General features: G+C 59.1%; 1 protein-coding gene across 1 annotated transcript in view; it reads left to right on the forward strand.

Moving 5' to 3' along the window:
* LAMC3 (laminin subunit gamma 3) overlaps positions 1-20240 on the forward strand; it is a 55098-nt gene that overhangs the window by 13340 nt on the left and 21518 nt on the right. The window contains exons 2-11 of the mRNA XM_032866099.1: positions 112-416; positions 4383-4513; positions 7345-7511; positions 9569-9757; positions 9866-9983; positions 11648-11746; positions 14423-14559; positions 16971-17081; positions 18456-18648; positions 18804-18922. Coding sequence (XP_032721990.1) covers positions 112-416; positions 4383-4513; positions 7345-7511; positions 9569-9757; positions 9866-9983; positions 11648-11746; positions 14423-14559; positions 16971-17081; positions 18456-18648; positions 18804-18922 — 1569 coding nt within the window. The remainder of the gene's footprint in view (positions 1-111; positions 417-4382; positions 4514-7344; positions 7512-9568; positions 9758-9865; positions 9984-11647; positions 11747-14422; positions 14560-16970; positions 17082-18455; positions 18649-18803; positions 18923-20240) is intronic.

Here is a 20240-nt window from a genome sequence, read left to right on the forward strand (position 1 = left end):
CAGCCTCTAATGACCCACCCAAGATAGTTTACACAACATTGCCATTCCCTGCACCAGGACTCTGACTCTCCCTTCCCTTCTGTAAAATGGGTCCGTGTCTTCCTGCTGCAGGGAAGGCTTACGAGATCACCTACGTGAGGCTGAAGTTCCACACCAGTCGCCCTGAGAGCTTTGCCATCTACAAGCGCACCCAGGCTGGCGGCCCGTGGGAGCCCTACCAGTACTACAGTGCCTCCTGCCAGAAGACCTACGGCAGGCCCGAGGGCCAGTACCTGCGTCCCGGCGAGGACGAGCGCGTGGCCTTCTGCACCTCCGAGTTCAGTGACATCTCCCCTCTGAGCGGCGGCAACGTGGCCTTCTCCACACTGGAGGGCCGGCCTAGCGCTTACAACTTCGAGGAGAGCCCCGTGTTGCAGGTCAGAGAGGAGCCAGGCTTGGTGGGTCGGGACAGGGCTTCAGGGGGTCCTCGGGCCTGGGGGAGCACAGAAAATTCGTGAGTGGAAGGACACGGGGTTCTATGGGATCCCACAGTTTTCAGATCTTAAATAACCGAAGTCTTTGTGGTGTCTGCACGTGTTGTGGATGCCACCAGTGAGATAGATGGAGGACAACCTGCTCAGCCAAGCAGAAGTGTCCCTTCCCCTGCCTGCTGTGGCAGAGCCCTGTGGCTTCTTGGAGTCCGGCGACAGCCACCAACTCAGCTGACCCTTCCTTATGTGGGTGGGGACCCTGAGGCCTGGACTGGAGAAGGGGTTTGCCAGGGGCACACATTGGTTGGTGGAAGGGCCCAGACCAGAACCTGAGTGTCCTGACTCCTCACTGGTGCTCTTTCTAGAACTTTCTAACAACTCCCAAGGGCCTTGCTTCTTTTCTCTGTGAACTGACAATGTTTTCCGCCCCATGTGTCCCCAAGGGCTTTTATGAGGATAACATGGGAAACACGAAAAGAACTTGAGTTTGGGAATCGTAGATTCCTGGTTCTGTGCTGTAAGGCAGTGCTTTCTAAAACATTCTGCAGTAAGAGATGTGGCCTCTAGCTGCACCGTCCAGGATGGTCTCCACTAACCACGTGTCTACAGAGCACCAGAAATGGGAATAGCATGACCAAGGAAGTGAATTTTTTAAGTCTTATTTTAATGAATTTTAATTTAAATTGCCTGGTGGGGACAGACACTTATAAAGTGGCAGGCACTGTGCTTGGTATGTAAGAGATGCTGAATCACGCTTTGAAGGGAAGAGCTCCCGTGGCTTGCCCGTCTTGTCCTCGTGGCCAAGAATAGCAGGCCTGTAACTGTGTCCATTCACAGGTCCCGCTGTCCAGCCCACCGGGGCCTGCTCGGGTTTATAGCCTTACCAGTATTGGTCCCCACGCACATCCACATTCCCGAGTGTCGGTGACCTTTCCCCTATAGACGCGGTGCTCTGCTCAATGTTTCTGAGTGCTGGACAGCCCTCTAGTGCATTTCCCTGGGTCTCCTGTGCTGGGAAAGTCTGCCCTCCCTTCCCTCGACAGGCTCAGAGCATTGCTGGTCAGAGATAACCGGGCGCCAGGGATGGAATTCCTGCTTATCTCTAGAGGGAACATTTAGGCCCAGAAAGAAATTGTGTCCCCGCCCTGGCTCCCCAGCACAGGAGCACATGGAATCAGCTGATTTGGGGTCCCCAAGACCACCCTCAGGTTCAGTGATTATCTTGAAGGACTCACAGAACAAGATAGCCATGAAACTCCCAGAGACGAGGGGCCAGGTGTGGGGTTTCCCTTGTCCTCTCCCAGTGGAGTCGTGGGGATGGCATTTATTTCTCCCAACAACGATGTGACAGTATGTGGGGTATGTCCACCCGGGGGGCTCCCCTGTACCTAGGAGCTGGTCACACAGACAGCTGATGGCCTGCACAGCTGACCTTAACCTTCAGCTCCGGCAGAGGGCAAACTGATCCTACGTGGCCCAAGGTACCTGCATCAAGCAGTTGTTAGCATAGACTGTCTAGAGCGGCCCAAGATGACAGGTGAACAAAGGCACTCTTTTTTTAAATAAGACTTTTATTTATTTATTTGGCAGAGAGAGAGAGACACAGCGAGAGAGGGAACACAAGCAGGGGGCACAGGAGAGGGAGAAGCAAGCTTCCCGCTGAGCAGGGAGCCTGATGTAGGGCTTGATCCCAGGACACTTAACAACTGAGCCCCCCACGCTCCCTGAACAAAGACACTCTTACCAAACAGGGCATTCTTAGGGCTTAGAAGTGACCTCCCAGGAGTGAGGGCAAAGGTCAGACCTCTGGGCCAAGGCTAATCCTTCAAGGTACAGGATCACATTTCCAGGTGCCCGGGCTCTGTCTCATTAAAAATGTTCCCATGTCATCATTGTGATTCTGTTTAAAATGACAATTTCTTCTCCACTGGGCTCCAAGCTCTGTAGATTACCAGTTATTAGCCAAGGTCATCAGAAGACAAGCAGAGGGCCAGGTGGGGTTCCTCTGAGCCGTCACTCCTGGGTAGAGGCTCAGGCTGAGACCCTCCCATGACTTGTCTCCTATGTGCTGGATATTGTCCCCAACAGAGAAACAACCTCTTCAGAAATGCTCCCCCAACCTGGCCCCCTGATCCCAGGTGGACCCCAAGGTCAGAGAAGGACGATGAAAGGCAAGCCCACCTTGCCCCTCTGTCCTCCCTTCTGGGCACATCTGGGATGGGTGCTTCCTCTGAGGACTTGGAGTGTTTCAGGGGGGCAGGTAATGGAGGAGTCCACGTGCCTGCGGGGTCTTAGGTCCCTCTGTTCCCCATGAGGGTCCAAGGACCCTGGGGAGGTCAGCTTGCCAAGGCAGAATCAGGCCACCAGAACCAAGTGGCTACCTAAGCATCCCCCTGCAGGGTGCTGGCTGGAGCCGAAGCTCCCCGCCCCACCTCTAATGCCACATCCTGGACCCCAGGGGCTAGCCAAGATCCACCCGAGAGCCCAGTTGTGGTTTCAGCTGGCGCCATTACAGGCCGCACAGGCCCATTGTACCTTGGGGCTCGGTTTGCCCTAAAATGACCTTTAAGGCATCAAGGAGAGCCCCATAACGATTTGGGCTAAAGGAACAAATTCCTCTTCTCTCTCCCAGCCTGTGACCCCGTGCACGCTGGGCTCCCCTGCCCCAGACGCTAGCTCTCTGCTTGGGGACCTGATGGACCTGATGGCATCAACAGGGCCTGGGCATTGGCTAGAAATGCAGAACCTCAGGCCCTGCCCCTGACCTCAGCTTCAGAGGCTGTTTTAACCAGATCCCTGGAGCACACTGACATTTGCGAAGCGATTGTCAGAGTGACAGGCACTTAGAAACTCTGCTCAGTGCAGAGGTTCCCACTGAAGGTTTTCTGGTGCTGGACCCTCCCCAACAGAAACCTCCTCGGCAGAGGCCCCGGGTCCCAGGCAGTGGGCCGGTGAGCTGCTGAGCTCCGAGGGAGCAGCTGAGACCCACTTGCCTTGTCACGCTGGGGGCCGAAGACAGACTTTGCCAGAAGTTTGTTTCTGCCCTGATGGGCCTGATTGCTAAACCAGGAGCTCCTGGGCTGAATTAAAATGCTGATTAAAATTCAGCCAGAGCTGCCTCTGTGTACCTCTGATTATAACAGCAGGCAGATGAAAATGTCAGCCTTCACGTGGGCTCTCCCCTACCTCCCGCCACGTTCTTCCAGGGGAAGGTGTCATTCAGCGATCAGCAAGTATTTACTGAGCACCTGCTACGTGCCAGACAGAACGTGGGGGCTGGGGAAGCCGTGAGAACACGGGGCCCCACGTCCCCACTCTTGTAGGGACAGATGTCCCCTGGGGCAGGTGCCTGGCTGTGGGAGCCTGAGCATATGAGAAGCCTAGAAACTAGGACCTGCCCCACATCAGGCCCAGCTGAGTGGGGGAGAAGGGCACTGGGACTTTTTCTCCTTCTGCTAACATCTAAGATAGGAGTAGTTAAGGGCACAACAAGTGATAGGATGGGTGGCTTCAGCCCTGCCCCCCAGCACCTCGACCCCTTCCTGAGCATGTCCCTACCCCACGCCCCATTGCTGACACTGCCATCCTCCTCCAAACACCCTTGTGGGGTTGGCACGATTCCTTGTCCCATTTTACAGATAGGGGAGGGGAGCCTTTGAGACATGGAGGAAGTCCCCAGAGTTGCACAGCCAGTAGGTGGCCTGGCCCCCACACGGGTGTGCTCCCAAATCATAGGCTCCTTATTTTTGCTCCGTTCTTGGTATCTGCCTAAGCTTGGCTTGTCCCTGGGTCCCAGGAGACCCCCAGGGCAGCCGGCCAGACCTCCAGGCAGAACAGGGTGAGAGCCAGTACTCAGGAGCCTGCTGATGCCTTCCCTCCTCTGCCCTCACCTCCCACCACTCTCCCCGCCAGGAGTGGGTCACCAGCACCGAGCTCCTCATCTCCCTCGACCGGCTCAACACGTTTGGGGACGATATCTTCAAGGATCCCAAGGTGCTGCAGTCCTACTACTATGCCGTGTCCGACTTCTCCGTGGGTGGCAGGTAAGTGGCAGGCAGGACCGTGTGGCCCGGGACCCCAGACCCTGGGTGGGGGGCAGAAGGAAGCCGCCACGTGGGGGTCACCCAGTGGCTGCCGTGGGGGGTGAAGAAGCCACTTGAGATGCGTCCGGGCCGAGAGGAGGGGCAGGGTCCTGGTCCCCTGGGCCCGAAGCTAAAGGTCTTCATGGCCCGGCCACATCCCGGCTCCGGCATTTCCTGCCACCTGGCGTGACCTTCAGACCTTCGCACCCACTGATCTCTCGGCATGGAGGTCCTAGCCCTTCCCCTTTCTCCTCCTTCCCTCCTTCCCTGCTCCCTCCCCCGCTTCCTACCTCCCTTCCTACTTTCCCTCCTTCCTTCCTTCCTCATCCTTTATCCCTTCTCTTCTGTTCCTTTCCCTTCCCTCCTTCCTTCTTTTTCTTTCCAAGCCAAGCCGGTTCGAGGTGACCACACACCGCTGCAGGTCTGGAAGCTTCCAGAGCTTCCCCTCTCCGGCCAGCCCTCCTGATGTCACAGACTGCGAAGCCCGTCCACCCCGCTCCTGCCCCAGTCTCCTTCTAATCTTGGGTGTGATCGGGCTTCATGGGGACCCAGACGTTTTAAATAAGACTTGGAGGTACCTCCGTGCAGACGAATGGCCCAGGCCACCCCAAAGCCCCACAGCCAACTCCTTGGAAGGGGCCCCAAGGGAGCGGGGGTTGTGTTTCCTCTCTCCTGTGGGAACTGCCAGTTCCTGCCGTCTGGACCCCCGGTGCTGGCTCCCCTGTGGCTGCGGGTCCCGGGCACACAGTCCCGGGCACACACGGCGGGCTGTGGAACCAGGGCGGGCACACACGGGATCTTCAGCAGGAACGCTCGGGGACTTCCATCTTGGAAAGTAAAGAGGAAGACAGGCATTCCCGTCCCAACCCCAGGGGGCGCCTCACTCTCCAGCGAACTGGTCCTCGCGCGCCGGAGTAACAAGGATGGGGCCGGGGTGGGGGCGGTGTACCGACCGTCAGGGAGACTGCTCTGCAGACAGCGGCCCAGCCCCAGTGGGAGGAGGCCAGCATCCTGGGCAGAAGGGCCAGTGTGTGTGCCTCTTCCAAAGACAAGGCTGGAAGATGGTCAGGACCATGGACCAAGTTCATTCAGGACCCACAGGCAGTGGGGAGCCTTGGAAGGATTTGGCCAGGGTAGTGACAGGGTTTGGAAAGGCCCCAACCCCCTGACATCGCACCGGGAAGGATAAGAGGAGCGAAAAGCCAGAAAGCATTAGGAAACAGCAGCGGGAGCGGGTGGGAAGGTTGGGAGAAGCTCGTGGGTCCGCAGGCTGTCTAGGATGGGAAGTCCGCTTGCTTGTGGGCTTGATTTTGGAATTCAGGGACATTTGTGGCGTTCAGAGGGGTGGAAAGGTCCAGGAAGGGAACGCAGGGCCCAGCTGCCTGCACTCGCCGGGTCTGCCCCCTCCAGGCTGGGCTGGGGTTGGAGGGGAGGGGAGGGGGGGTGTCTGTGAGGGCCCCTCCATGCCTCCTACCCCGCCCCTCCCACGCTTGGTTCGGGTCAAACCACCCAGGAGGAGGCGCTCTCCACGGTTGGCAGGTGGTGGCGGACTCCAGCGCCTGCTGTCAGGGGGCTGTGGGCCAGAGGACATCTGGGCTCCAGCTGTCTGAGCCAGACCACCCTCGGGCTTGCCGCTGGCTGGGGGGCAGGTGGGCCGGCACCCGGAGTCCCACAGTGGCCTGGAAGAATTTCATTCTTTCCCTTGGGGTTAGAGGGCTTCATGGGGGAGGCTAGGTGTTCACAGACCTCGCTGGGGACGTGGGTGGTCCCTTGTTCCAAGGCCGGGGTCACTATCTCCCAAGACTACCCACTGTCTGCCTCACCCCCACCAGAAATGCTGGGGTGTTCTCTGCCTACCGGGGGCTCCCACGGAGAAAACAATGGCCTGTGCCCTTACTAAACCCGGTGTCCCCTAAGTAGAGGAGACTGTGGGGGTGCTGGCAGCGGTCGGCAATTTCTTAAAGTCTGCCAAGGGCAGAGCACGGAACGCAGCCTACGGGAGCCTGAGACTAGTGTCCAGGCGTGTGGGGTCTGCACGGAGCAGAACGGGGTGCGGAGTCTAGCTCTGCCATGCAGCACCTGCCACTTCAGCCTGAACCTCCGTTTCCTCATCTGTGAAATGGGGGTGGGTGTGGTCCTTCCTGCCGCGGCAGGAAGGTATGAGCTCTGCCGGGTGGGGGGCAGAGGGGAAGGCTGGAATTCGGACCTTGTGGTGGCCCCATGGGCTCACTTGTGTCTGCCCAGTTCTGCCGGTCTCCTGTCACCGCGGGAAGGTGGATGCGGTGGGAAGCGGTCCCCAGGGGCCGTCCCAGAGGCACGGATTCACCGGGGACTTGAGTCGGGGGCTGTCCTCCGTAAGGAGCAACCTCTTTCTCACCCCTTTAGACATGGAGGAGGAGTGCGGACCAGCTGCCCCCTTCCTCCACCCCTGCCTCCACCTGGGACACTGGGATGACCTCTTTCTGGGTCTCTCTGGGCTAGGACTCCTTCAGCAGCAGCCTCGCAAGCTTTGCCATTCCTAACAGCTGACCCAGGGCAGCCTGCATGTGCCTCAGTTCTCCCATCTGTGAAATGGGTATATTAGTGGGCTCACGAAGATGCAATGTGTTTGTCCACAGACGGAGCTCAGAATAGCGCAACGCAGCCCTCTCTCCGTTCCCATTGACCCAGGTGCATAATAGGGCTTCCCTGTAGCTCCGTCACTGAGTGGTCCAATTGGGCTGCCTGGCAGTGAGCCCCTCCTCTGACGGTGCCTTCCCCAGTCTCTGGATCCGATCTCCGTGTTCCCCCAGGTGCAAGTGCAATGGGCATGCCAGTGAGTGTGGTCCCGATGCGGCAGGCCGCCTGGCCTGCCGGTGCCAGCACAACACCACGGGCACCGACTGCGAGCGCTGCCTGCCCTTCTTCCAGGACCGCCCGTGGGCCCGCGGCACGGCTGAGGCCGCCAACGAGTGTGTGCGTGAGTGGCTCTGGGCCCCAGGGGCCGAGTCCCTGAGACCTGGCAGTGGGGGCTGCTCCTGCCGCAACCCCCACCCCGTTGCTGCAGGGCCGAGGAGGGGCAAGGGGAGAGCAGGAAGGGGCGTGTATTCCTCTGCCTTGCCCCTACAAAGCGCCCCCCAGGCCAAGTCCCTAGCTGTCAAGGAGGCATCTGGGAAGGCCCCCCCACTGTTCTTTGTTAAGTCCCCCCCCCGCCCCCGCACTGTTCTTTGTTTCAATGACTCCAACCGCAGCTGCTAATCAAAGCCAGAATAGAAGGCCCCAGGTCCTGGGGGATTCTGACCTGCCCACCCAGCCTCTCCCACGGCCCCCCAGGCAGCCTTTGAAGACAAGGTCCCCATGTGATGTGGCTTTGACCACCAAACCTCAGAGACAGGCTGGAGACGATGGTGCCAGCGTACCTTCCCCGGGGACGTGGGGCTGCACACAGCGGGTTTGGGACGGTCCATCACCACCCGTCCCAGCCCCCACCCCAGCTTCCCCCAGGCTCCAAGCCCCGCCCTGTCCCCCAGAGAGTCACCCGAACTTCTTTGGGCTCCCCATGTGTAGCTGACCGTTGCTGGGCGCCGGGTCACAGCTGGTGGCAGGAGGCGTGTCTTCACCGGCAGCTGTCCTGACAGCTTGGCCTCTGGGCCCACCCTGTGAATGGGCCCGGGCTGCTGGCAGCCAGAGCAGGGGCCGGGAGGGGACAGCCTGTTCTGTGACCAGGATGGCGCTGTCTGCAGGGGCTTCCCACGGCCACCATGGCCCTCTTGGGGTTCTGTTGCCCTCTCTGGTCTGCCTCCCCCAGGAAGTCCTCCCTGGGGCCAAAGAGGCGGGCTGGCTGGCTCACCCATTCTGAGCCTGAGGCTGTCTCCACGGTCGGGACACAGAAGGCCAGACCATTTCTCCTGCCGTGTTCTCTCCCAATGGTCACATCTCTGTCCTCTCCGCCTCCAGCCCGGAAGCTGGAGCTTTGTGCCTGACCCCTCGCCCCCCCTCCCCACATCCCCAAGCTCAGCCTCATCCACTCCTCTCGGGCTGCCTGTCCTTCTATGCAGTCTGTGCCTTGGTCCCAGCCCCGTCACCCCTCCTCCAGGCCTGAAGCGCCCCCGCCCTGCTCACCAGCCCCCAGCCCAGCTCCGCCTGCAGCCCGAGGCCCTTGCCCAAGTGCCAGCCCAGTTACACCCAGCCCCTGGGTGACCCTCCCAGAGCCTGCCTTGCTCCAAGGTGAAGTCCGCTGACCATGGCTGCCCGGCCTCCCTGGATCAGGCTCTGCTGACCTCTTGACCCCATAGCGTCCCCCAAACCTCCCTAGCCTGTCCCAGCAGGCTGCCCGTCACATGACCTGCCAGCCACCACCCCACCCCACCCGCTTCCTGCAGCACTGGGCGGATCTTCTCTGGCCCTCACTCCTGCCTGGGACCGCCCCCGCCCTGAGGATGCCCAGTCCGCTCCCTCCTTCAGCTCCCAGGGCCTCCCTGCAGCTCTGCCCACCTGTGGGGTTTTCGCCTGCCTGCTGCGTTTGGCCCCCTCAAAACAGTGGGCAGTGCTGTCCTGCCGCTCGCCGGCCCACCCACGTGGGGCTCACCCCGAGATGACCTGAGCCATCCCTAGCACGCCCTCCTTTCTTAATGAATTAATGAGTGAAGGAGGCGTGGCCTGTGTTTCCACGCATCTGAATGACCTCGTGGCCCCTTGGAGCCAGAGCCACACAACTCGCAACTCTCGTAGGGCTGGGAGGGCCCACGAGACAGCTTGGAGTGAGCCACACTGCTGCTCCAAAGGTGGCTCTCTGTGGTCTGTGCGTGCGGACGGTGCGTCCGGCTTGCCTGGGAGGGCCCTGGGTCATGGTGTCCCCCCTTCGCTCTTGAGAGTCCTGTTGGGGAAGATGGGTCGGCTGCTCTCTGTGTCCTTGGTCAGCCTGGGCCTGCCCTTCACCCGGGCCCCCCTGGAGCTGCCGGCTCCTGCATCACCAGGAGGCCGATTGGCCCAGAGCCCCCGGCCCCTCACATGCCGCCCCCACCCCCCTGCCCGCAGCCTGTAACTGCAGCGGCCACTCGGACGAGTGTGTGTTGGACCGGGAGCTCTTCCGCAGCACGGGCCACGGCGGGCGCTGCCTCCGCTGCCGGGACCACACAGCCGGGCCGCACTGCGAGCACTGCGAGGAGGACTTCTACCGCTGGAGCCCCCGGACGCCGTGCCAGCCCTGCGACTGCCACCCGGCAGGTAGCAGCCCCCGCCCCACCCCTGCCCCGATCGGGCCCCCGCTGCCTGGCCCCCGCCCCACCCCTGCCCCGATCGGGCCCCTGCTGCCCTGTGCCCTTCCTCCCCCAGGCTCCTTGCACCTCCAGTGTGATGCCTCGGGCACCTGCGTCTGCAAGCCCACGGTGACGGGCTGGAAGTGTGACCGCTGCCGGCCCGGGTTCCACTCGCTCAGTGAGGGAGGCTGCAGGTGAGGCGGCCGGCCGGCTGTGTGGGGCGCAGGTGGTGGACTGGGAATGAAAGCCAGGAGGCAGGAGGAATGGGTAGTAGCTGTCCTTCCTGCCTGCCTTCCATCCTTCTATCCGTCATTCCATCTTATTATTCTGGAGCCCATCTCAAGGGATCTAGAGACACCTTGTTCCCGGAGAACGTGAGACAGGGCATGAGTCCCGTGGAAGCCCGGCTGGCCTCAGCGGTCAAGGGCAGGCTTCGCATGAGAGGCACCGAGTTCTAGTGGGAGCGCTGCCGCAAGACGGCAGAGGGCCTGGTATTCCAGGCAGAGGAAGAGCGCATGCAAATGCTCAGAGGCAAATGGAAGGCGAAGGTCAGTGTGGATGAGCAGGGGGTGCGGGGCAGAAGGGTGCACGGAAGAGGAGGGTCCGGTGGGGCCTGAAGGCCTCAGGAGGAGCTTTGGACAGGCATGAGGCAGCAGTGGGATGAGGTTGGAGGCCGGGGTAGAGGCTGCAGCAGGAACAGCTGGGAGACGTGGCAGCTCGCACAAGCGTTTGAGCATGGAGGGGCAGAGAACAGGACAGATTCCAGAGCCCCTTGGAAGGCAGAGTTGGCAGGAGGAGGTCACCAGGGAACAGAAGAGGAAGCAGGGGTGACAGCTGAGCCTCCAGGTCCCTGGGCGGAGGGAGGCCATTCATGACACGGGGAGCATGATGCAGGGAGAGGCTAGTGTGCAGTGCGGGTGGGGCATCCAAGGGGAGAGAGACAGGCAGGGGGCTCCTGTGGCCCAGACCTTGGAAGAAGGCTTTAACACGCTCATCTAACTCGATCACCTGATTGAGAAACTTGCGTGACCGACATGAGGCTCTTAGAAACTCCGAAACACTTTTCAATGAACTTGGCTTTGGTTACAACAGGCTCTTTGTGTATTTGAGACGCAGGGGGAATGCATCGGGGTCGGATGGGGGCTCCCAGATGCCTCACGGAATACTCAGTGGTTCTAGGCACAGCTCTGGGCATGAGGCCGGAACTTGCATGTGCTCCCGGGGTTTCTCTGGCCTCTGGGCCTTTGTATATGCTCCTACCCCAGATGCCCTTCTCCCTGCAGAGCCCTGCCTCTCCCGGCCCGTGTCTAGCAAACCCTTCCACTTTCTACAGTTCTCGGCCCAGGTACCACTCCCCCAGGGAGTCTCCCTCTACCTGCAACCTCCTTGGTGCACGTACGGCCTCTCATATTTCCTCTTAGAACCTATCAGATCACAGTAGCTACCTGTTTGCTCGTCCCTATTCAGTTGACTATAGACTCGGTGAGAGCAGGAACCATGTCTTGTCAGATGATGGATGGGTGGATGGACGGATGGGTGGATGGATGGAAAGATGCCTGGATGGGTGGTTGGGTCACTCAAGGCAGGGAGGACGGACACATGAGTGGGTGGTTGGAAGAATGTACAGATGGATGAGTGGGCGGGTCGCCAGGCGGCTCACTCTTGAGGTGAGTGGGTGGGCCGCTTCCTTGGCAAGGTGGGAATGGTAAAAGCTGGGCGGCAGGCTCTTGGGTCAGCCTGCCTCCTGGTCCTCTAGGGAAGGGGGAAGGATGGAGAAGTTTCCCTCCCAGGAGCATGGGCTGTCCTCACTCTGGGCTTGCTCGTCAGATACTTTCCTGCTGTCCCGTCTCCTTGGCAGACCGTGTGCCTGCAGTGAAGCCGGCAGCCTCGGCACCTGTGACCCCCACAGCGGACGCTGCCCCTGCAAGGAGAATGTGGAAGGCCACCTGTGTGACAGGTGGGTGAGCCGACCCGACCCTCAGCTTGCTGGGAGTGACTTCAGGGCTCGTGGTGGAGGAGCTGGGGCAGGGTCCGTACAGACCTGGGTGACTTCACCACCTGGCGCCCTTCCTGGGGGCGCCGTCCCATGGGGTCTGCCGTCCTGGAGGTGATCTGAAGGTTTTGATGCTGTTTATACTCTTTTATAAAGACTTATTAGAGAGAGAGAGCGAGCGCATGGGTGGGAGGGGCAGAGGGAGAGGAAGAGAGAGTCTGACGCAGACTCCATGCTTAGCACGGAGCCAGACCTGGGGCTCGATCTCATGGCGCTGACATCAGGACCTGAGCGGAAACCAAGAGTCGGGCGTGTGTCTGGCGGAGCCACTTGGGCGCCCTGCACCGTTTGTCCTTGGACCCCCTCCACTGATGTTTATAAGCCGTGACAGCCATTTTCCTTTTATATCTGAAAACGAAAGAACCAGAAAAGATAGGAGATATTCTCTACTCCAGGGATGGCAAATCCCTGATACTCCAGCCGTGCCCTCCCTGCTCACCCCCTGGGTGGACGTCACTGGTGGAGCACAGTAGTCTTTCCCACGAGCCCTACTATAACCTCAGAACCCTCCTGGCCCTGCTTCCAGGGCCTCCCGCCCGCAGAGCTGCGATTCCAGCCTCTTTGCCACCTTTGTCATCCTCTCGAGGTACAAACAGAGCGTCTGAAGTTCACGAGGCAGGATTACTTTTCCAAATCACATGGTCCTTCAACTTCTTCTGTGTGTTCAGAGGGCCTCCTAGCTCCAAGCGATGGGGGGCTGGCGGACAAATGTGGGTTTATCTCCGTGGGCGCACACCGTCTCCTCTTCCTGGCCTTGGCTCTGATCTCTGAGGCAGCCAGCGCAGGGTCTATCTGGGGCTCTTTGATTCTCTGGCCATAGACCTGTGTGGGAAACCCCCGACATGGCACTATACTGTGGACTCGAACCTCATTGGCGCGCCGGGCCTCTGCCCATTCAGAAGAAGCCAGTCCCAAAGCTGTGGCTGGCCCTGGCCTTGACTCACCTAGGTCAGCCCCTGACCACCCCTCACCTCGTCCACGTGTGACCTGCAGGCCCTGGAGTCAGGGCTCAGCTCCCTTCGGGATTTCCTTCGCTGAGATCCCCCAGGGGAGGAAACAGAGGAGTCAGGGAACCGGACCTCTTTTCCCACAGTTCTGCCCCCAACCCGCCTTGCGCCTTGAAGGGGTCCTCCCTCTGGGCCTCACTTTGCCCATTTGTCAAATGGGGAGGCTTGATGAGATGTGTTCCTCAGAGCTGGCTGGGCCTCGGGGGTCATCGACAGCTTCGGATGAATCCGATTCCTCCGCCCCGGCGGGCTCTCGTGGGGCCCCAGGCGGAGACCCGGAATCTGTGATTGTGTCTCCAGGGCTCCTCGGAGAAACAGCTGATTCCGGGAATGGGGCAGGGACCATGCCGGATGCGCCCAGGGTGTCTGGTCATCACAGAGAGCAAGGAAGTGCTTCATTAAAAGCAAAACCAGATGAAAACAAACAGAAAAAAACTCTAAACCAGGATGGGGTTCTGTGTCAAAAGTACGTAAGCCTGACCTGGAGGAGCTCCCTAAAGCTGGAACCAGTCTGAACAACAAAATAAATAATGACGGTATTGGATTATGACCCAAAGAATCAAACAGATACCTGCGAGTCCACACTGATACAAACAGATGGGGCGGGGGGGGGGGGGATAGATAACACCAGGACGAAAGGACAAACGGGAACGGCAAAAGGATTCCAAATAATAAATGTAGAAGGAAATGGGGGAAATAGGAAATCAGTTCGAATCTCAAAGTAACCGTGGTGGTGAGCAAGAGCCACCTGATTGAGTGGGCAGAATTTTCAGGAGAAACAGGATATTTGCATAGCCCCAGGTATCTCCCCCCGCAAAATATTTCGTAATTATGGTGGTGGCCCCAAAGTGGATCCACAAGCCTTTAATACCCCCCGACCTCCAGGGGATGGGGCGTAACTCCTGCCGCTGCTGGCTGCCCTTAGTGACTTCCTTCTGAACGCGGCCCTTTCCGTGGTGCAGGAGTGCACCGGGAGGCCAACAGCCTCGGTCAGGCTGTGGAGGTTAACGCTCCTGGTGATGGCGCAGGGGCGGCATTGACCCCAGTGCGATGTGACAAGAAGGATGCTTTGCCTCTATTTCTTCCCCAAACCCACGCCCCCAGTGTAATCATGAGACTGCATCAGAGAAACCCGAACTGGGGGCATTCTACAAAACATCTGACCACCGCCCTTCAAAACCGGCAAGGTCATGAACGACAAGATTGCTGCGTGGACCAGAGGAGGCGGCATGGTCCCGGGTCAGGTTTGGGCCAGAAAAACCAGAATTGGTGGGAAAAGGGCAGAGTTCTTACTTAATCAAGTCTGGAGTTGAGTAAATGACGTGAACTAACAAGACTTTCCTGGCCCAGTTAAGTGCGCCCTCGCAAAGTCGTTGACATTAGGGAAAGCTGGCGACCAGGCCACGGGAGCTCTCCGCATGATCTTTGCAACTCTTGTAAATCTGAAAACTATACACATATTTTTTGAAGTTTCCCCAGTGATGCTGGCTCACCTTGACCTAGTTGAGATGCCCTGAACCTCCCTGACTCACCGCCACCGCCACCCCAACCGGGGGACATGCGCTCCTTACAGGTGCCGCCCCGGGACCTTCAGCCTGCAGCCCCACAACCCTGCCGGCTGCACCAGCTGCTTCTGCTTCGGCCACTCCAAGGTGTGTGCGGCTGCGGCCCAGTTTCGGGAGCATCACATCCTCTCCGACCTCCGCCAGGGTAGGAAGCGCCTCCCTTCCCCCCACAGCCACCTCCCTGGGGTCTGCCTGCTCCCCGCCCAGGTGGGGCAAGCTGTCAGGTGACATGTGGGGTGGGCTGTCGGGCTCCAGGCCATCCTGTGGGGGGATAGGGGCGGGGCGGGGCTGGGGTGGGAGTGGGAAAGAGGGGGCAGGCCCAGGCTGCAGGGGAGGCTTCGCTGGGCTCACACAAACAGGCCATACATGTGCCCTCTGCACCCTTCAGCGCTCCCTGGTATCTACCTGCACCCCTCGGCTCCCTCCCTAGCCTCCAGCAGGGTTGGGAGCTGGGTAGGTGGCAGCCTTTAGACCCTGTGGGGGAGTTCCTAATCAGTCGTGTCAAGAATCCCTTGACGTATTCCCCTGTCCCCCCGGGCTGGGGATTCACACTCAGTCCCCAGACTCCATTCACTGAGCCCCAGCTGTGTGCCAGGCTCTGTGCTGAGCTCTTTATATCATGGAACCCACGGACCTAGGAAGGTAGGTACTGTTATTCCCATTTTACCGGAGAGAAAGCTGAGGCCCAGAAAAGGCAGGTCACAGAATTCAGTGGTTGCCACTCAGTTTGTCAGCTCCTGAGTGTTGCTCTCGGCTGCCTTGCCAGCCTTCTGTCTGGGACAGGGTCCGGGGGTACCGTGGCGCCCTGGGTCCCCAACGGCAGGTGTGTGCCTGTGCGTCTTTGGAGTTAGAGGGCGATGGAGCTCGGCATTTAATCAGAGCCTATGGGGACCCCTGCCGTGCCCTACAGAGGCCCCCCCACTCCTGAATTTCCACCAGGCAGGAGGCCCAGTCAGCCCTGGGTGCCCCAGACGCGGAGGCAGTGCGCCCTCTGCTGGACACTGCGCAGAAAGCAGGATGGAGATGGGGTCCCGCCTTGCGGTCCCCTGGCAGGGGTCTAGGAGGTTAGCATCAGACAGGACTCATTTAATAGATCCTAAGAACCAAACCATTTTCTGCTCTCAGGTTGGGCCAGGCGCTGGGTTTGGCACGTCTGTCTCAGTATCTCATGTACCTCACCGTGACCCTGAGGCCACAGTCTCAAACTTTTTTCGCTCCCCCATCCCTTCATGCTCTTGAAAATAACTGAGGACCTCCCAGCAGTGTCCTTTATGTGGTAGTTAGTGTGGGTGTTTTCTGTACTAGAAATGACAACAGTAATTTTAAAATAGTCATATATTAATTTACTTAAAAATGACTGGAATAAGTGTGTAACAGAATGATATAAGCCTGTGAAACAGCTTTTTCAAAAAGACGAAAACGGGAGTGCACTCATCAACTCTCGCACATCTCCTTACGGCTGGATTAGTAGAGCTCAGTCTGCTGCGATAGCACATGACTTGCAGTTTCTGGAAAATTCCACCATGTGTCAGACACAGCATGAAAAATGCAGATTTCATCTTAGTGTTACTAGAAGGTAGCTTGAGCTTGCGGGTCCTCTGAAAGAGTCTCAGGCATCTCCTGGGGTCTTCAGACCAACTTCGAGAACTGTCACCAGGGCCAGAAGTACTCCACTGTCCCCGTTTTGCAGATAAGGAACCGGCTTCAGAGAGGTGACATAACTTGCCCAGGGTCACACAGCCAGTGAGAGGCAGAACCTAGTCTAGCACTGGGGAGCTACAGACCTCTTTTTGACCCCTTTGCCTTCATCCCGCCCTCCTCAGCCCTCCGGTGCCCTGGGGGTTGGGCCTCTACCCCCCTTCCCAGAGGCTCCCTTGAGGTCATTTGCTCTGTGCCAGACTCTGCTTGGTGTACTTGGTGTATTGCCATTGCCAAAGTTAGGGTGGACAGGACAGGGGATGGGAAGGTCTGGGTTCTCATCCCGGCTTAACCACTTCCTAACCAGGTGGTCTCCCTCAGCGCCATGGGAGCTAATGACACGCGCTTCTCAAAGGACAGGCAGGGTGAGGTCCAGGGTGAGCAAGTTCTCTGAGGACCTGAAGATGAGGTCAAGTCCAGTACTGTTAGAGACCATCCCGATGGCTCAGTGCCCCATGCTGGGGTCTCCAGACTGTGTCCTCCTATTGTATTCAGGACCCCCTGAAGGGCCAGGCAGGCTCAGAGGTCTCCCCTTGCCCAAAACAGAGCTGGGACCCTCAGCTTTCTCACTTTTTGGGGGTCTCCCTCCTCCCGGAGACCCCCATCCTGACTCTGGGGCGAAGGTCTGAGCTGGCTGGCTGTGGGCAACACGGAGCCACTGCTAGCACCAGCTGGCTCTCACCGCTCTCCCAACCCCCACTGTCTCTAGAACAGTCTCTACCCCCAGGTCCGTTGTTTCAGGCTGGCTCAGGCCTCTGGGAGCCATCTGTGGGCCCCCCCGGGAAGGGTGGTGTGAAGAGGGAGGGGATGGAGGCCACCCTGCAGAGCCTCACACGTGTGTTTGCGTTTGCCATTCAGGAGCCGAGGGCTGGCGGAGGGGAAGTGTGGGGGGCCCGAAGCATCCCACACAATGGAGCCCGAGGGGGCTCCTCCTGAATCCAGAAGACGAGGAAGAACTCACGCTACCAGGTACGTGTCAAACCCCCCCCCACACTGCTGCTTTCTGATCAAGGCCTTGCCACCAGGCCCTCCCAGGCCCCAGAAATCCCTGTACACCTCCCATCAGCCTCTCACCCCACCAGGCCATGGTACCCTCCGCACAGGGTCCTGGGATTCTTGCAAAAGCAAGAAGTTCTAGATTATTCTGAACTGTCCCCCACTGAGTAGGGCAACTTTTGACTCCTGGGAGCTCTACCAGACCTGGAACCAGGATCCGGAAGTCCATTCTTAGCTCTCCTATGGCCAGATTCCGGGTCTACTGGCTCCCCCGCCCCAGTCCTGCCCTTGACCTCCCTTTCCAAGAAGGGTCAAAGTGATGGTGCCCTGATGTCTGGCATGCTCTGTGGACACGGCACCTGGGAGGAAGCGAAAGTCACAGGACCCCAGTCCGGGGACGGGTGCTCCAAGCTCAGAGGCCAGAGAGCACAAAACACACTGTACTCCGTGGCTGCTTTGTTGACAGGCTTAAGAAAAAGTAGTTTTTTGCTTAAGAGGTATTTGCTGGGTCCTGCGCTGGGCGCTGGGCACAGTGCAGTGGGCAAGGCAGGTGGACGGACTCAACCAGTTTTATTTCACGTCTTGATGTGTACCCCGATCTCCCAAGCCCCTCTGCCTCCGGCTGGTTGCTGAGTGCAGGGCGGGGGGTGAGGAGGGAGACAGGCAGGGAGGGGCCCTTTCCTGCCACGTGGGGGTTTTCAGCTGAAGCAGTTGAAAGATACAGAAAAATAGCCCGAGTTCGAAGGCCATGATAGGGCCCCTGGTCCTCTGTGTTTCTTAGGATTCCACCACCTTCTCTGTGCTCGAAGCGTGTTTTGACCCCCGTGGGAAGCGTGGCCTCGGGGCGGTCAGCACTCCTTCTTGGCCACATGTGCAGCAGGCTTACCCCGTACGTGCTCTGAGCCTCACTAAGCTCCCCCAGCGTGGGGCCAGCAGAATGTGCTGGTGGGGTATTGTGAGCACGAATGGGGAAGGGGACAGCAGGATGCCACCACTGTGCATGACACGTGTGTCTCCTCTGCCCCCAGAGACTCCATTGTCCCATCAGACTTCACTTATAAAACCCAAGCCCAAGACAGTGACAGCAGAGCAGTAAGCCAGGCATGGGTCCCTGTGTTACTACAGGGACACGGGGACATGAAGCTGGCCTGTGGGGGGGGGGGGGTGGGGGGGGGTTGGGGGCAGCCAGCCTCAGCGTCTCCTGTCCAGGGAGCCTTTGGCTTTCTCCCTGCTGTCGCTTTATCTTGTCTGAATATTTAATTGTCAATAAAATCAATACACTGTAGACACTTACAATCTTTAAAATCAAGCTAATTAAGTGAAGACAAGCCTTCTTCTTGTCTTCAGAGAAGTTCCTGGGAGACCAGCGGTTCAGCTACGGACAGCCGCTCACACTGACCTTCTGGGTCCCTCCTGGGGGCTCCCCGCCCCCCGTGCACCTGAGGCTGGAAGGGGCGGGCCTGGCCCTGACTCTGCAGCACTCCGGCCTCCCCGGGCCCCCAGACTCCCGCCAGCCCAGGGAGGTGGGGCTCAGGTTCAGGTAAGTGTCCTGGTGTGTCCAGAGAGGTGGGGGATGGGCAGTCAGGGAGGCCCCTGAGGTCTGGGCGCACTTGGGTCCTCCTGTGGTCTGGGGCTCCCACCCTCTCCACCCCTACCCCCAGCCTCGGATTCCGGTTTGACCCGCGCCCCTGCCAGGTTGCAGGAGACCTCCGAGGACGCGGACCCTCCGCTGCCCCCCTTCCACTTCCAGCGGCTGCTCGCCAATCTGACGGCTCTGCGCATCCGGGCTGGCGGCCGCCGCCCAGGTCCTTCTGGTCAGTAAGGATAAGGACAGCCCCCCACCCCGTCCCCAGAACCAGCCGGGCCCCAGGGCTCCTTTGTGCCTGGCCTTGCCGAGTCCCCACGGCAGACAGTTACCACCCCCGTTTTACCACAAAGACATCTGAAGGTCAGAGTAGTCGGACGCTCACCCAAGGTCATGGAACTGGGAAGGGCCCGGAGGGTAGACTCCGAGGTCAGAGGCAGGGACTGGACAGGTGAGGGGCCCGAGGGTGGACGGCTCCAGGAAACAGACGTGTGTGGTCACAAGAACCGTTGGGTGTCATCAGGTTATGGCCAAGGCCACCACTGCCGGAAGGCGGGACTCCGAGGGACTTCTGGGGGAGCTGGGCCGGCGGGGGCGGGGTGCAGGTGAGGAGCCCTGAGTTGGCGCCTCCTGCTGGTCGCTGGTGGTATCGCATCTAAGCCGTCCTGGGAGCCGATCTGCCTTCTGAACCTTCTCCGAGTGGGGGCTGGGTCAGGACCCAGCTTCCAGCGGGATTTCTCACCCTGCTCACACGGTGATCGTCCTGATGGTCCTCTGACGTCCTGGTCCTGGCTCCTCCCTCTCTCTCTAATGTATTCTCCCCCCACACACACCCATACCTGTATGTGCCTAGACTGGACATCTCCAGTACCCCGTTTAGAAGAGGTGTCTCGCATGAAACACCCCTTTACTGAGCAGAAGGGAAACAGTATTATAACCTAAGTACAACTTTTTGAAGCCCATATAGTGTCCTGGTTGTGATCTACAGAGCAAATAAAAGGAAAGAAAGTGACATATGAAAGTAATCATTGATTTCCAAAGGGTTAGAGCTCAGACGACCACACTGGGCGACAGAAGGAGGTAATCAGAGTTTCCCCCACTGTGAGGGACGAATAAGTGTGCGTGTGGGAGAAACCGAAGCCCGGGAGCCATTTGCATGCGTGGCGAGCAGGGAAATTCTGACTTGGGGGCGTGTGTGGTTGACGGGAGAATAAAAACCAAGGTCAGGATCGGCCGTCCCCAGGCGGACTTACTTGTGCTTCTGTTTACAATGGAGTTGGGGGCGCGCCTGGGTGGCTCAGTGGGTTAAGGCCTCTGCCTTCAGTTCAGATCATGGTCCCAGGGTTCTGGGATCGAGCCCCACATCGGGCTCTCTGCTTGGCGGGGCGCCTGCTTCCCCTTCTCTCTCTGCCTGCCTCTCTGCCTACTTGTGATCTCTATCAAATAAATAAATAATCTTTTAAAAAAATAATAAATAAAATGGAGTTGGGGGGCACCTGGGAGGCTCCATCGTTAAGCGTCTGCCTTTGGTTCAAGTCATGATCTCA

The sequence above is a fragment of the Lontra canadensis genome, unplaced genomic scaffold (genome assembly GCF_010015895.1).
Source record: "Lontra canadensis isolate GAN:19392208 unplaced genomic scaffold, GSC_riverotter_1.0 scaffold30, whole genome shotgun sequence".
NCBI lineage: Eukaryota > Metazoa > Chordata > Mammalia > Carnivora > Mustelidae > Lontra > Lontra canadensis.